At 39.3% G+C, this 16,288-nt stretch overlaps 2 protein-coding genes across 12 annotated transcripts in view; both read left to right on the plus strand.

Annotated features, from left to right (window-relative positions):
• The window catches only part of tcf3a (transcription factor 3a), a 28,109-nt gene extending 17,136 nt beyond the window's left edge, over window positions 1-10,973 (plus strand). For 4 of the 11 annotated variants that reach the window (XM_034556421.1, XM_034556425.1, XM_034556430.1 and 1 more), the window contains 10 exons: window positions 121-265; window positions 374-432; window positions 569-647; window positions 1,765-1,841; window positions 1,992-2,165; window positions 2,343-2,454; window positions 2,593-2,725; window positions 3,982-4,220; window positions 8,181-8,309; window positions 8,433-10,973. In XM_034556421.1, coding sequence (XP_034412312.1) covers window positions 121-265; window positions 374-432; window positions 569-647; window positions 1,765-1,841; window positions 1,992-2,165; window positions 2,343-2,454; window positions 2,593-2,725; window positions 3,982-4,220; window positions 8,181-8,302 — 1,140 coding nt within the window. In that variant the 3' untranslated portion in view covers window positions 8,303-8,309; window positions 8,433-10,973. Of the gene's footprint in view, window positions 1-120; window positions 266-373; window positions 433-568; window positions 648-1,764; window positions 1,842-1,991; window positions 2,166-2,342; window positions 2,455-2,592; window positions 2,726-3,981; window positions 4,221-7,497; window positions 7,734-8,180; window positions 8,310-8,432 lie in introns of all 11 variants that reach the window. The other 7 variants (XM_034556426.1, XM_034556428.1, XM_034556427.1 and 4 more) reach the window with 5 other exon arrangements.
• Window positions 10,974-12,219: 1,246 nt separating this feature from the next.
• Window positions 12,220-16,147, plus strand: LOC117747036 (cytochrome b-c1 complex subunit 10). Its single transcript, XM_034556431.1, has 3 exons — window positions 12,220-12,350; window positions 13,170-13,300; window positions 15,777-16,147. Exons 1-2 carry the CDS (start codon window positions 12,301-12,303, stop codon window positions 13,288-13,290), a joined length of 171 nt encoding a protein of 56 aa, XP_034412322.1. The 5' UTR covers window positions 12,220-12,300; the 3' UTR covers window positions 13,291-13,300; window positions 15,777-16,147.
• The last annotated feature ends 141 nt before the right edge of the window (window positions 16,148-16,288 follow it).

Consider the following 16,288-nt stretch of genomic DNA (forward strand, 5'->3'; position numbering starts at 1 on the left):
TCTCACTTTGGTCTTGTTTATCTCTGAAGACAACAAGGTCTTTGACACTTTTTGAATAATGCATCGTTGAGGGCTTCTGTCTGGTTTTGTGTAAATTATTTTTGTGTCTTTGCTTTCCAGAAACGGCAGCCATTGCCCCTCTCTCCCCAGAACTTCCCCATGCATGGCAGTGAGGTGAACGGGACTCATCCCTCTGGTTTCCACTCTGGCCCTAGCAGCTTTGGAGTCCCCAGCCACACACCCCCTATGGCTGAGCCTATTATGGGTAAACCTTTTAATGCATGCTATGCTCTTTTATTTGTGAAAATGGTCACATAGCAGAATATTTATTGAGCATAGGATCGAATTGACATGCTTTTTTGTTTCCTAAAAGCCAATCGAGGAACAGCACCTGGCAGTTCAGGAGATGAAATTGGAAAAGCCCTGGCATCTGTAAGGAATAATAGAATACATATTTATTGGCACTTCTTCCACACAGGCCTTTAAATATTGTATATTATCATATTTCTATATTAAAATAAATGTAAAGGAATTTCATTTAATTAAAACACATTTCTCCTCTGTCCAGATCTATCCTTCAGACCCACACAGTAACACCTTCCCACCGTCTCCGTCTACTCCCTCTGGCTCTCCTCAGGCTGTTTCAGGTGAGGAAATAGCTCGAGTCCTATTTTCTTAAGCTGTTTTGTTGATTCAACACAGGGTTTCTCCTGTTTTGTAAGGGGATGATACAATCTTTAAAAATGCATTGTTGTCATTCTCACTAAGACTGAATGGTTCTTAATAAAAATGCATTTCCATCTATTGGGTTAAAGGTGAAAGTAAAACTTTATGTTAAATAATTAAGAGCATGGCTGAAGCTAGCATAGTTTAGGGTCTGGATTGGTTTACAAAATGTAAATATTTAAAAGATTGTTGCCTTGACATTTAGGTAATCTGATTTAGCAATAAGCTAGTTGGAGAAAATGTCTCACTTAGTCACTGAAATATTTTCAAGATTAAAAGATACTTCTGTTGGTGTTACAGTATTTCCTTATTTTTGTTGAAATTTCTATAATTTTGTTAAACAGGTATTTTGCAAATGGCTCTGTTATTTGTACATACTGTAAATGTAAATTGTGGTGCACCATCCAAAGCTTAACCTTCACGTGATCTTTCACATACATACATACATACATACATACATACATACAACATCCAAACATAACCATAGAAAGGAAAATACAGAAAAAATAGGGTGGGGTCACACTTCCCCATTTCTCTCTGCATGAGTAAGCTCATCACACACTTCATACATCAAATACTGCTGCTGGCACAAGGTGAGAGAAGAACAAACATATATATATATATATATATATATATATATATATATATATAAAAGCTCCTACTGTCCATATGTCAAAGTGTACTTGAGCGAGACTCTGAACCCCAAGTTGCTCCCCTTTTTAAAATGTGTTGCCCTTTTTGCATTTAACCAAATTGACTCGCAATTATGACAATCTCAAGCAGTAGTTGCATCAGTCATCTACTCTGTAGTGTTTCTCAGTGAGACATGAACAATTTATTTACAGGAGTGGTTCCTGTTGACCGATCCATCTCTGTGTGAACACGGGGGCAAGCAAAAAATAACATATACATTTTTAGATAAATGTATCGTCAAATATCCAATACCGAGCGTGGGAGATTACTTATGTGTCAACATGTCAGTATCCGTCAATGAGGGTCAAATGTATTTAGCAAAACCATGCATCTTCTTTTTTCTAGGCTCTGCATCACAGTGGACTCGGTCCTCTGGTCAGGCCACACCGTCACCCAACTTTGAGGGTGGAATTCAGTCCATGGTGAGTCAACATGTCTTTTCTTTTTCTTTTCATGTGAGAGATGCAACAAAAGATTGCTGAAGTAAATTACAGAGGCAAATACAGGATGCTACAGTCATTCACGCATCGCCTTCTGCAGTCTTATCGTCCGTTTTTCTTCATCCTCTGTAGCCGAATAAAATGGAGGACCGTCTGGACGAAGCCATCCATGTTCTACAGCGTCACGCCAGCGGACAAGGAGTGCCAGGCCTGGCTGAGATGCACAATCTGCTCTCGTCTGGCTTAGGGTTACCTCCAGCCTTCACCAGTGCAGCACTTGGATTGGCCAGTCGCGTGACTGGACTGGTGAGATTAATTGATAGCGGCACAGGAAATCTATCCACAAATTACTAAATTAAGTGTGATATTTCAATTTAAAGTAAAGGTAAATTGTGAGAGCGGTATACCTGTTTTGGTGCTCTTATGCTCGTACTACAAACTTCATACAAGGTCATTGAACACTGTTTAATTGTTGTCCTGAAGATGTCTGGTCACCATGAGGAGTCTGCTGGTCTGCCCTCTAGTGGTGGACTTATGCATGGTCACCATGGCCCCACATCTGTCCAGCCAGGCTCTCAGCCTGAAGGTTTTACAGGTGAGTCTGTCGTTCTGTATTTATTTTTCATGCCAGAGAGGACGGTAGTACTTTGTCAACATTGGGGGATAAAGTCATATTTTTGGGGTTTTATATGTTATCTTATTTGGTATCCTTGTTTCTGAACTCCCGGTGCAGGCCTGTCTGGTAGCCTGAAGCGCTCCAGTGGTTCTGATATCAAACGAGAGGACAAGGAGGACGATGAAAACTGCTCAATCACCGACAGGTCAGAGGATGAGATAAAAGACATGAAGGATCGTCTTGGATCAAGGTGTCTAAAACCTTTTTTTCCACACAAGATTTATACTCTATCACTGCATGAGATTTCATGGCATATGATGTTGCTGTGGTTTAAGTATAAGATGTGTCAGGAAATGGTCTTTCATAATTAAAGTCATTAATTTCTTATTTAATTCAACAAAATCAAAACAGGCGGGTTTTTATTTTGAAAGGACTTCAGTTGGTAAGAGAGACCGATTGGTTTATTTGTGTGTATATATATATATATATATATATATATATATATATATATATATATATATATATATGTATGTGTGTATATATATGTATGTATGTATGTGTGTGTGTATATATATATATATATATATATATATATATATACACATACATATAACTATGTATATGTATGTATGTATGTATATATATATATAATACAGACACCTAACTGTCTGTAAATCAATTACAAGATTAAGTAGGATACCTCACTAGCTGGAGCTGTCATTTACATATAAAAGTGAAAGTGGAGGATTAAAGAGAAAACAATAAAACCAAATATAACCAGTAGAGACCAACAATCTAAATAAAATGATAATTCCGTTTCTAAATCTGACATTGTTACAGGTGTAACAACATCTGTATCCAATATATAGGTTAATGAACAGAAAAGGCCCTAATTCAGTAGGCAAAAGTACAGACAAAATAATTAAAATTTTAAACATGATCAACTCTTCATGCAATGGGACTTCAACCTGAAAGCAAATAAATCACAATTGTAAACACTGCCACAGTTGTCGATCACCTTATCTTACCTGCTATTGTTTTTCAGCGAGTTGCCATGTTAATGGGGTTTATTCCTGTTTGGTATATGCTCTCTGAATTCTTTAGCAGCAATGCGACCACAGGAACCAAGTTCAGATGTAGGTTAGCGAGCTTTGCTGTAGTTCAGACAAGCGTTTTATCCTTTCTCTCACTGTCATTAAGTTAATCTTCATGGTTCTTCAGATGTGGTAGAAACTTTTAGTTCCTGACTTTAGTTCCTGGGGCTGCATTGTTCCTGGTACTGTTTGGTCAAAAACTGACATTGCCAAGGCCAAACCCTAATGTTACCTACTTTTGTAGCAGTGTTTGTAATTGTCATGAGATTACTCCAGAGTTTTGCTCCTCTTCATGTGGAGTTGACATTACTCGAAAAATAGATTTCACACCATAATTGGAAGCCTATTATCAGTGAACTGTACCCATACTTTTGTTTCATTCCTGCCTCATCTGCCATTGGCTCTTTGCTAGTCTGGATGATGAGGAAGACGATGAAGATCTACCAGTGGAGGTTAAGGCTGAGCGGGAGAAAGTGAGGAGGATGGCAAACAACACCCGTGAACGACTACGTGTGCGGGACATCAACGAGGCTTTTAAGGAGCTGGGCCGCATGTGTCAGCTCCATCTGAGCCACGAGAAACCGCAGACCAAATTGATCGTACTGCAACAGGCCGTTAACGTTATACTCAACCTGGAGCAGCAAGTTCGAGGTCAGTGGGTGTCCAGGGAGGAAGGAAAAAGAGGGAAAGGGCCTCTTTACAAAATAAAACTCCCACACAGCTTCACTTCCCAGCTCCTTACATGTCCTTATTTTTAAAAAAAATGTTATTACTCATTTGACTCCACTTGTGGGTGTAAACACATTGGGCCTCATTCACTAATAAATGTTATCACGTGACAAAACATCAGTGCACGCGTAAAAAAATTACCGGCGGATTCATGACATGTCCTCCCTCACCTGCCAATTTAGTTTGAGCCACACAAAGTTTGAATTGAAAGGCACGTGCCCGCTATTCGCGACCAGCATAATGCCACATCCGCTTTTCTCTAAATATGGAAATATGTTATGCTCGAGGATTGTCATGGAGAAAGCGTTGAAGTTGTACAAAAGGAGAAGCATTGCCCCACCTGAAAAACACTACTGAAGACAGTTCAGTCAATGGTGTCCCGAGGTGGAAGGCAGAAACCTTTACAAAGTGTTTCCACAGGAGTGACGAGGATTAAATAAAAAAGACATTTGAGATGGCAGGTGGTGAATGTTGTCTCCGCTGAGATATGAGAGTGTGGCTCAGGTTTGATATTAAAGTTTGTAAAAAAAAAAAAAAGGAAACAGGTGGATGAGGAGGACAAGGACCATCTGATTTGTCAGAGACTCATTATGAGAAGTGGAATATGTCAAAGAAATGAGGGTGAAAGTGATGACATCCAGCAAAGACCTTCACCTCGATGTAATTGGTTTCATAATTGGTACATAAGTACCGTACCAAATAGTTTGAAGCTTCAGTCATAACGTTGACATTCAAATTCTAAATCAACATTTTAATGCTGCAACGCTTCTATTTTCGCACGTCTATTCATACTTCAAATTCTGTATTTAGCAGATAAAGATCCAGCTACACTAATCATATTAGTATTATACTATTTTGTAGACTTGGACGTCAGTGGTGGCTACGTTGTTTTACGACTTTTGTGATTCAAACATTTCCAATAACTCCCTTGCGTTGTCCAAAAGACAAAACAAATTGAGAAAAGTAAGAAGTAACCATGTTTTAAGACTTTCTCGCTCCTAATCTCACTATCCAACAAACATTCAAAGACCCGTCAACCTCACTGCTCGTTTTGGCCTGACATTCAGGGCAAACTTAAGAAATATTCAAACAGAAGTACATATCTTTTTTTTTTTTTTAATGGATACAGTAGAAAATAATTTTTACTTTAAAACATGGACAATCTATATTTCAGTACAATATATTTTCAAACATATACAAGGAGAAAATATGAAGTTGATTCAAATTCAAGCTGCATGTTTGCATTAGACTTGTAAAGCAATATATTCTGCTTCAATCTTTATAGATTTTCGTTTACGCTTTCAAAAGCCACATTTTCATGCTGACAAAATAATGTTTGCTTTAACTTGGCAGTCTGGCAGCAATCCAACACCATAAGTTAGTTATATAATCACACAAAAACAAATTCTATTGTTATTTCATTTGATGTGATGGCGTCATAAAATATGAAGACATTTGAACCTTCATTATAAACCTCTTAATAGCGCTTAAAAACATACAATATATTTTAATTATGACAATAATTGATATGGATAAATGGGCTTCAATGTCATCGTTTGTTATTAAATTTGGCCAATGTATTAGTAAACAAAATAAATAATGTTGTCTATTAGAGCCTTTGTTTATGAATGCGGTGTTCGGATGAGATGCAGACAGCCGGCCGGACCGTCATCATGCTTGCATGCGCGTGGTCTGAGACGTTTCTAAATGCTTTTGCGGAGTAAGAACAAATGAATTTAAGAAAATACTGATTGTGCGTAAAACATAGGTACGCACAGCGGTGCATACTGATGTCTGTGAATGAGGCCCATTGTCCCTGCCTAATACCACTGAGTCAAGGCACATTTTACAGTGCATCCTAAAAATGATCAATAACGTGAGGGCATAGCAGAAGGAAATTAGGTTGTGTGACTGTTTTTAAGACATGCCCATTCTCCTGTTCATCTTCTACGGTGTTTGTCCTCTGGTAACACATACAGGACTGCTGTTTGTCCTCATGCAGTATGTGTTGCCTTGTCTCATAATTGGCTGTCTGTTTCCACTGTGAAAATGCTTATATGTCTCTCCGCCTTACCCGTTGACTGTGTTAACACATCTTTTTGTGCTCATTTGCTTTTTCCACTGTTGCCTCATTTAGCAAATTCATAATTTCCAGTTATTTCAGCTTCACAATAGCTTTCTTTTTGTTTAATTTTTTTTTTTTTATAACCTTCTCCTCATAGTGTACCTGTCTGTCCACTGGCGCCCTGGTTAGCATGAACACAGGGCTGTCAGTAGTCTTGTGTATTAACCTGTCTTCAGCTTTGTTACAGTGTCTGTCTCTGTGCTGCATGTCGCTGCCTTTTTAAAGCATTAACCCTTATTTTTTTTATTTTTTTGGCCATCCTATTTTTTGAGACAAACCTTTTCATTTCTTCATTCACTCCCCTGTCTGTCATTTTCTTTTTACAGATGTCAACAGGGACCTCCTCTTCCTCACATTCAGATAAATACATCTACCGCTGATGTATTTAACATGATGCCCTCAGTCTCTCTTCTTTGTGTCTCTCTATGTGGCTCTTTCTATGTTGGCAGAGGGTGTTGCTTCCTCTCTCCCTTTCTCTCTCCCTCCTCATAACTTCTCTCATTCTGCTGGACAGTCACCAAATCCCCTCAACTTCCATCCTGGACCCCAATGACCAAATTAAAATGTTGGTTGATTTCAGGACAGATTAATCCGACCTGGTCGCTCAGGTTGACTGTTGTATCTTGGCTTGAGATCATTTAGTGTCGCGCTTGCTCAACCCACAACGCTTACATTTCTGACTGATTGACATTACGTTCATTTATGTTTACAACAATGTATTATTTATCATTCATATTTGTAGATCTACGAAAAAACTGTTGCCACCCCTCCGCTCCCTCTCCTGCAACACAGCCCTACTCGACTGGGATCTTCTTCAGCAATTCCACTGGTCTCCTCTTGGTTGAAGAGCTTGAAATTAGAATCATACATAGACATAGAAAAACAACTCAAATGACCAATAACAAAACAAGGGTTCTGTGTAGAAAAACATTAATAAAAAAGTTAAGTCATATCATAGGCTTACGACTGTATAACTGCAGTTAAAGGGAGAACGTCTAGCCCGGGTTCAGTGAGGGCTGTGATTTGGGTTTGTTAACCAGCCCCTCCCACCCCCACTTCTCCTCCTGGCTGCAGTGTTGTTTCGGTGACCGATGAGAACCTGACTGCCGAGGAGAAGGAGCAGAGGGAGCGTGAGCGCCGCCATGCTAACAACACTAGGGAGAGGGTGCGTGTGCGTGACATTAACGGAGCCTTCAGAGACCTGGGCAGGATGGTTCAGGTCCACCTGCAGAGTGACAAGGCCCAGACCAAGCTTATCATCCTGCAACAGGCTGTCCAGGTCATAATGGGCCTGGAGAAGCAGGTGCGAGGTAGGTCAGCCAATACAGGAAGGTCGGATCCATATAAACAACCAATCATCTCTTGTCATAGCTGGACAAGTTGCCAGTCATTCACCCATAGGAAAATCTCCTCTTTAATTTTGATTACTTACTGTGTAGCATTCACTTTGCATTTCTCTTTGCTATTTGCTCGTATCACTTTGAAAAATGGAGAAGAAGGGGAGAATATTTGAGGAAGTATATCCCTGCTTTTCTGCCAAACGTCTGCAATTCTCGTCTCTCTTCCTTTTCTTGCTTTTCCCATTTTCTGTTCTCCCAGTCTGTTGTTGACCTGTTTTATGTTCAAAACTCTGCTTTTATGTCTTAAAATATTTCTAAAGGAGAAGCATAATGATAAAATTGCAAGAATTCCGATATTTCTACCCTTACTGTATTTTAATTTACGTGTTTGTCCTTTTTTCTTTTCTTTTTTTTAAGAGCGTAATTTGAACCCAAAGGCAGCCTGCCTCAAGAGGAGAGAGGAGGAAAAAGTGTCAGGCGTTGACCCCCAGATGCTTGGTGGGGGTCACCCTGGTCTTGGAGGAGATGGACATATGTGATTCTCAGGTCAGTCTACAGAGTTTGTACAGTGGGATTTGTGGTGCGTTGGCTTCACAATAATATAATAAACAATAGCTTGTTTTGTATTGTGGGAAAATGTTCATTGTTTTTTTCTCCTTTCCCTTCCAGTTCCTGTTGATTGTACAGCCCTTAGAACACGTGGCCTTAATCTATCATTGTCATGCATCTCAGTGTGTGTTAATCAACTTTTGGAAAGCACACACGCACACACCTCATTACTGACAAAGCAGGTGGCCACATTCCTGATATGAATACAAAAGTAACAAGCACACTCTTACAGGAAGAGGGGAAATGTATTAATCTTAACAAGACAACACTTTGAACCGAGGACACCGGTTTGGAGACAGTGGAAATTGGACATAAGGACATTCTTATGATCATGTTTTTGTAAGACATTTTGAAAAATTGCTTCACATGTTGGGAGCAAAACTTGTTTGGATCAAATGAAACCTTTTGGATCAACTGCTTGTGTAAGCAGAGTTAGGATTTGTATTGTTGGATGATTATTGGCATTCCCATCTGAAAAGCAGGTCTTACATTCTTCACAGGCAAAGAGGGACACCCGGGTTCATATCATACGATTGAACAGAACCTGTTTAAACATGTGCCCAAATGAGGCCGAATGCATAGTGTTTCATTCAGATAAAATAGCCATCATTATTATCTTCTTTCGTAATGACTGAATTACAGAGGTAGGCTTGGTGACATCAGAGAGCTGACTCCTTTCTTTGTGGTATGCTGGAGTTTCTGGATGTGTTTTTTTTTAATTTTTATTTCTTGCTTTGGCTGAAAAGGAGCCACAGTCACTGTGTTATACATGTGGTAGGTTATTTTTTGTTGATTTGTATTTGTACTGGAGACTGCTGGGAGAGACCCTCCACTGACAAACACAAGCAAAGACTCAATCCAAATCCAGGAACCGCAGTGATGTTGAAACTAATGTGCAGATGCACGTCCCAACAGGTGGGACTGGAGCATTCAGACGCCATTCTCACTGCCCAGCATCAGTCGCTCTCAGCCTCGTGGTCAGCCAGTGTCACATCCGCCTGCCCCGGTCCAATCATACCTGAAGACTCTGTTCCAGCATGGTGAACTTACTAAACTGAAGTCTCCGAGCAATTTGTATTATGGTAAATCGCATTTTGCTAGAAGACAGAAATAATTGAGTATTGAAAGGGATCATGAGTGTTCCTGCTACCCTGTAGAGAATTCACTCGCCATTGACAGACTTGTTTTGGTTGTTGCTGTGTGTTGAGCATTTGGTGTTTTGTTTTTTTCCCCCTTTTGAACAATTGCAAAGCCTGTTGTAAGGATCTTCCTTTTGTAGAATTGATTTATCATCGTTTTTTATTGTTTCTTTTTTTTTTACTTTGTAAGATAGTTGTATGAGTTTTGTTTTTATCATTTGGAATGCTCTTTCTTTTTTTGTTTACGTTGTTTAAATGTAAGACGACTCTCAATTTAGATTCCAGGAACAAAGTGAGGTGTTTTCTTTTGTGCCAGGTGCTTAGAAATGTTAGAAATGACAAACTTATCTGGCTGTAACATCACATGTTGTGATATTGCTCTTTTCTTTTTTTTAATGCATGTTTGAAAACAAATCTGTCATGCCAGTTGTAATTGGATTGTTCTGGTGTTTGCGACAGTTTTTCTTAAATGAAACACAATATTTTTCTTCGGCACACCCCCCTCTGCTCTCCTTGGATGTCCAGTTCTCTGACGAGCTTGTTGATTCGTTTGAGGAAGGGGCAGAAGGGGCGGTCTGCACAATCTGCAACACAATTCACTGTTTCATTATGATATGAAGCATAAAACGAATCAAAAAGGGTGGCCTTAGTCATTTTCCTGACTTTGGGAGTTTTGATAATGGTTACTCACCAGTGCCTGAATACTTCTCTGCTACATGGTGGATGATGTTGCATTTGATGATTTATAGGTTGTACCTTTTTATAATACAGATGTATAAAAACATATATACTTCAGTAACATCTGACAGTGTCTCAGAACATCTAAATGAAGAATCACACCCACTGACGCTGACTGCTTCAGTGTCTGTGTCATTAAATGTAAGATGACTAATAACCCGGTCTTCAACTTTGACGCTGAAAACTACTTAATATGTTTCATCTTTTATGTACTGATTTTGTTAAGTATAATTTTGTCCTTGACTGGCATGTGCATTGATATGTATGTACAGCTGTGATATATCAGCTTTATCATTATAAGCTGATACTGATATGTAACAGTATTTGGTTTTCTACCTGTCATTTATCCCAAATCTTGCCCCAAACATTATTTTCTTTGTCAAGTCACTCTAACCTTTCTGCAGAAAAAACGTGGTGTTGTTGTGATATGAAATCTCTACTAAAGACTTGTACTTTTATTTCTTTACATGAAAGATATGTCTGCAGTATCCAAGGATCAAAAATGCACCGGATATTCTTTGTTAACAGACCCTTTTTGTCCTCTACAACAGATGACCTGCTACAAATCTCTCTGTCTTCACTCATGTTTGGGGACAACATCTATGTAGGCTATGTCCTCAAAGTGCCTCCAGTTTCCTATTTTTTATATATAAAGTAGATATAGAGAACTGTTGTGTATATAACAGTAATGTAGCAATAAATGTGCCATTTTTAATAACAAACACCACGTTTATCCAATGTCTTTTTTTTTCAAGCCGTGCAAGTGCATTTTACTTTCTGCAATGCAACCAGAGGCCTGTAGCACAAAAAGGTCAACATACCTGGTTCTCTTCTGGTTATCAGGCTTAACTAACCCAAACAACAGGGAATTGAGGTTGAAGGTAACCGGTTAACCTCAATTAAGGTTAAACTGTCAGTACTGTGGGAATGTGTACTCTGACAGACATACTATAATACCTCTGCTTACCGTCTTAACGGAACGAGTAGAGCTGACTTGTGTGTGTATTCCATTCAATTAATGTTTTCTTTTGGCGTATGTGACAATACTTTAGCCATTTTATCCTTAAGCTGCAACCCCGGCGGTGTGAAAAAAGACTTAAATGTTAACACCAATAATTCTAAGCGGTAGGTAAGAAGGTTTCCATCCATAACTTAGTGTACATAAAAGTAACCGGAGCAAAGTAACACTGCATCTAGTGTTGACTGAGACAAGTCTGTTTCACTAAAAATGTCACACATGCTGCATTAATTGTAACAATACACACATATATTCAGATAGTGTGCTCTAGATAAAGCAGTGCTATTATAAATATGTTAATTTAAACATTGGCAGCGATTTATTGCCACCTGTCTTCTTTTTGTTGCATGTGACTGTTTAAACGGTGTTGCTTTCTTTATTATGACATTACATTATTCGTAATAGTGTAATATTAATTTCCGTACCACGCTTTGAATGGTTGGTGCTTTTACACGAGTCCATCGAAAAGTAAAAAGTGATCCTGACGTCACCGTGCTACGGCCTCGGGTAGCGGCCGATGGAGTTGGCCGAACTGGGACAGACCCACCGGGTAGTTCCTGGAAGAGCCTCTGTGGGGCAGAATAGAGCTGCGCTCACAAACTCCCATTGAAGTACTGCACTCAGTTGAATACACATTTGTTTTACAGAGCCTTGCAAACAAATCGGCCCTCTGCTGGAATACTACATGGTTTGCTGTGGGTGAATATGTATTAGTTTGAATAAACGCATATATATATATATATATATATTTTTTTTGTTTTTGTTTCATTAAGCACCATGTAAGAACATCTTAACTGAAATAATAACGGTGTAACGTGTTTTTGAAACACTACCCCCAATGTAAGACAGGGTATCTCCGTTGGTTTAAAATGCTACGATTTGCTATCTTATCGTATCTATGATTGATTGTTATTGTGTTTTTCGAGTAACCGGAAGTCGTACACGGCACATGCGCACTCGTCATCGTCACCACATCGGAAGTTCTTTTCCAGCGGCACGTCCTGCGCTAGTTGGAGGACACCATTCAGCCAACATGATCAGTAAAGTGGTCGGTCCGAAGTATGTGGCCATTGCCAAATCCTGGTATGTGTGGCTTCTGTTGTACTGGTGGTAGAAAGCGGAACACTCGGTCAACAGACTCGATGATTCTCCGCTAACAGACTCGTTAGCTGTTAGCCTAGCCGAGGTCATAGCTTTGACTTTAGCTCCTGTCAGCTGAACTCTAGCGTTGCTCCACGAAGGGGCCTGAACGGTACGTTGGGACGATGTCAACACAGTCAGCGCTACCTTTCCTCGATGGCGGTCATGTTGCACGTGATCACAGCAAACATGTGAATTCCGTTTTAAGTTACCCGACTACTGCCGTTAACTCCCTGAGCTCTCTTGAAGGGCTCGAGCTGCTAGTTTCGTTATAGATGAGTCAAAAAGCTCGTGTGTCCTTCCCTCATTTAGTCTAAAGTCAGGTCTGACGTCAAACTGATGTATTTTAAATGTGTACGTAGTCTAACAAGGTAACTGACTCATTTATTGGCCAAGTCCGTTGCACATACAAGGAATTTGACTCTGAAAGGTGCATAACAATAAACATAGAATTAAACAATAAGCACAGTGCAATAATAGATACATATGGTAAACAACAAACATAACTACTTTAGAACAAGATACGCCATTTGTATTGATGCATATTTAACCAGCAGATCTATTGATATTTGTACACAATAAACAAAGCAATCGACTATCAATATTAAAGTTGCTCATTTTTGGCACACACGCTTAACTAGTCTGCTTAATGTTTGTCCATAGAATGAACACGCGTCTTTACAGGTCCTTTTCATTAAGTGGGTATCCATTTTAAATGGAAGAACGATTCGTACCTACTGACATGATGTTTTCACTCCACAGGATGCCAACTCTGGCGGTTTGGGGCACAGCTGGAGGCGTGGCTCTGGTCCACTTCACAGATTGGCGATTGATTTTGGAATATGTCCCCTACATCAGCGGCAAATTCAAGGACGACGAGTAGCGACATTCAGGTTGGTCTCGGGTTATGGATGTGTACTGAGATAAGAGAGGAGCTGTAGCGCCATGCGGTGAATAAGCACAGTTGAAGAATGATCAAGTTTTGGTCAGCATCGTTACATCTGAATTAGACTGGCTTCGAAAGCCAAACAGACTCACAATTCTTACATGTTATGTTTATTTAAAATGCTCTACAGCTATCTATTTCTAATAATCCAAACCAAACATTTGTTAATAATGATAATAATTACAAAGCAAACATAAACCTATCTTGGTTAAACATTGCTTTATTGTTAGTGCTGGTCAGTAAAGTCAGTGAACATTCGGTCGTTCTCTGCGTGGAGTCCTTACTTTAACATCTTATGACCAGGATCCCTTTTCATGTAAAATGAGCTTTGCACACACAGCTTTATCAGAGGTGAATATTATAATTATTATATACATTTATGACCGTATTGTTATACATTCTATGTAGCTGTGTTCTTCAAGAAAACATCTTTTTGTTCATGTAAAGTCATGGAAATGTATATGGGTGGGGAATGAAGCGTGTACATGATTATTGCACATGGAAGAGACGCTTTCTCACACATGTTGCCTAAAGGTCAATTCATGCCTTCCCCGTCTGCGTCTCCCCTGTGGTTAGTGTGACGTAAATGTCGTCATCCACCCGTTTCTGCGCACACACTATGTGGACGTCTGCGTGCGGTCCATATTTTGTGCCCGACAAACTTTGATTGGTTCCACACTCCAGTCCAGTTGGTGGCGTATGGACCTCCAACTGTTTTGTCGAGAAGATAAGTGGATGCTTGTTTTAAGAAGTTATGCAAGGAGATACGCTGTTCCCCACATCTATATAATGTGTCTTAAAGGAATACAAATGCAGCTAGATGGCATTGAACTCCTGGCAAACGGTGCCACCAACTGCGATGGCTTGTGCATCAGGAAATGCACATATGTGGAACGCCAGGCCAGGTCATATGAAACTACGCACACATCCGCTACAAGTCTGCAGCTGTCTCCATCTGATAGAACAACGTTGCTGTCTAAAAATATTAAACACACGTCGCAACCATATCAATGCATCAGGTTCAATGAACAGCTGCTTTTGTTCACATTAAAACTGTTGTCAAAAAGTTTTTTTTTTTAGTTTTTTTATCCCAAGCAGGAAAATGATATTGTTTTGACCGCCTTTTTTTTACTACGTACACATGAAACAAATGTAAAGGAGAAGTGAGTGTGTATACTTATAGTGTTATACCCTCGTCTTTACATCTCAAGACTTCTTCATCTGGGAATACAAAACTCCACTATTTTCATAACTCTGGTCTGACACAAAACACAAATAGTTTAATTTCATCACCTGTCGAACACGATTCCTTTGGTGGAACCTGATGTTAGTGGTGGAAACACACTTATGGGATGCTTCTCATCAGCGGCGACCAGGGGCCCGTTCCATAAAGTGTGCTAAGTAAATCCTGACTTCAATAACCCTAACAACTCTAAGCTAGAGCGATTCCATAAAGGTGAATTCAAGGTCACACAATCAGGTGACTACAGACAGGTTTCAAGATACTTGAGTGTGCACACTACTCGTAAGCAGCCGTAGAGCAGCTGTCCACTTTAGATGACGTGGACATTCTGTCAAATATGGTGTCCTTTTTAGTAAAGCCAGATGACTGATCTAGACATCCCAGAAAGGTTGTGTCCAATCGAATGTCCAGGGGTTTTGAACAGATTAAAATGTAATACAATATGTTGTTGTTCAGAATGGTAAGTAAGCCTATAGGCAAAATAAGCACTTAAGCATAATTATCTTGATGCTACAACTGTACACTCCCAATGTTTATTTATTGCAGCTGCTAAAAAGAAAGGGGATGGTCACCACCAGCACTACTTGCTTAATTCATTTTTTATTTTATTTTTAAATACTCTCACCAAACACGTCTAAATGTACTTTTTTTTACATTGTTTGAATATAATAACCAATACAATTAACCAGTACATTGTCAAACAAGTATTCATCTATCTAGGCTACAGGTATGTAGATTTAGATACTACATTTCTGGCCAGTTTTTTGCAATTGTATGGTTAACTTTATGTGTCTATTAGCATTTTATTGGGAATCCAGGACCGTGACCCATTTAAGACCATATGGAGCAGCTTCTATGAAGACAGGAATGCCTCTCAAACCTTCAACCACTCTGCAGCTTAGTTATTTGGCTTGAACATGTCAAAATCAGTAGATGTATAACCCACAAATCCAATAAAGTTCACAAACCGTGTTTGATGTTGAGTAACTTTTGTATTGTGAAAAAAAGCATCAAAGCGCAGAATTTATGAACAAACAAATATAAATGGGCTTTAAGTGTCTCTTAAGCACAAAATGTTTCCACTGAACTCGCTGACTTTACATCCGGCTTTGATTTGTCTGTCACAGCAAAATCAAATGTCTACTGTTTCAAACCAATGACTTTGTTTCTTCCTACTCAGGTCGGTGCTGATTTTTACACAAAGACTTCAATAATGAACCAGAACGGCTGCAGCCCGCATTGCGTGCCGGGCCACTGAAAGCTGTCATCTTCATCCTGCAGCTCTGTCAACATTGAACATCACCATCACATGATATGCACTGGAATTTGTCATTTCAAAGTTGCTCAACCAGTGAAAACTTGGATGGAAGGAATATGAAAACACCAGCGATAAATGGACTTTTCTTTTCTTTTCCCACTTAGTTTGGAGGTCAGGTATTTATTTTAAACATCGGTCTCGTGTGTCAGACCTAATTCACAAATGGAAAAATCTGTCTTCATGTCACACTGTAATTGTTTTGAAAATAAGTAAAGTATGTGAGATGTATCCTATCGCGGTTGTGTATAATTATTTCACTTAAAAAGGTTAATTATTAAGTCAAATAAATGGATGTGTATTTGTATCCTGAATGCAGAGCAGTACATATTCCATGGACTTAACATGGGGTCAGTAACATGGAGTAATTAAAAATC

The sequence above is a fragment of the Cyclopterus lumpus genome, chromosome 17, assembly GCF_009769545.1.
Source record: "Cyclopterus lumpus isolate fCycLum1 chromosome 17, fCycLum1.pri, whole genome shotgun sequence".
NCBI lineage: Eukaryota > Metazoa > Chordata > Actinopteri > Perciformes > Cyclopteridae > Cyclopterus > Cyclopterus lumpus.

Bases quoted from the DNA above. Each gene is read 5' to 3' on its own strand.
- LOC117747036 (XM_034556431.1), top strand. From the start codon at position 12,301: ATGATCAGTAAAGTGGTCGGTCCGAAGTATGTGGCCATTGCCAAATCC. The intron at 12,351-13,169 runs GTATGTGTGGCT...TTCACTCCACAG, and splicing joins GTGGCCATTGCCAAATCCTG to GATGCCAACTCTGGCGGTTT.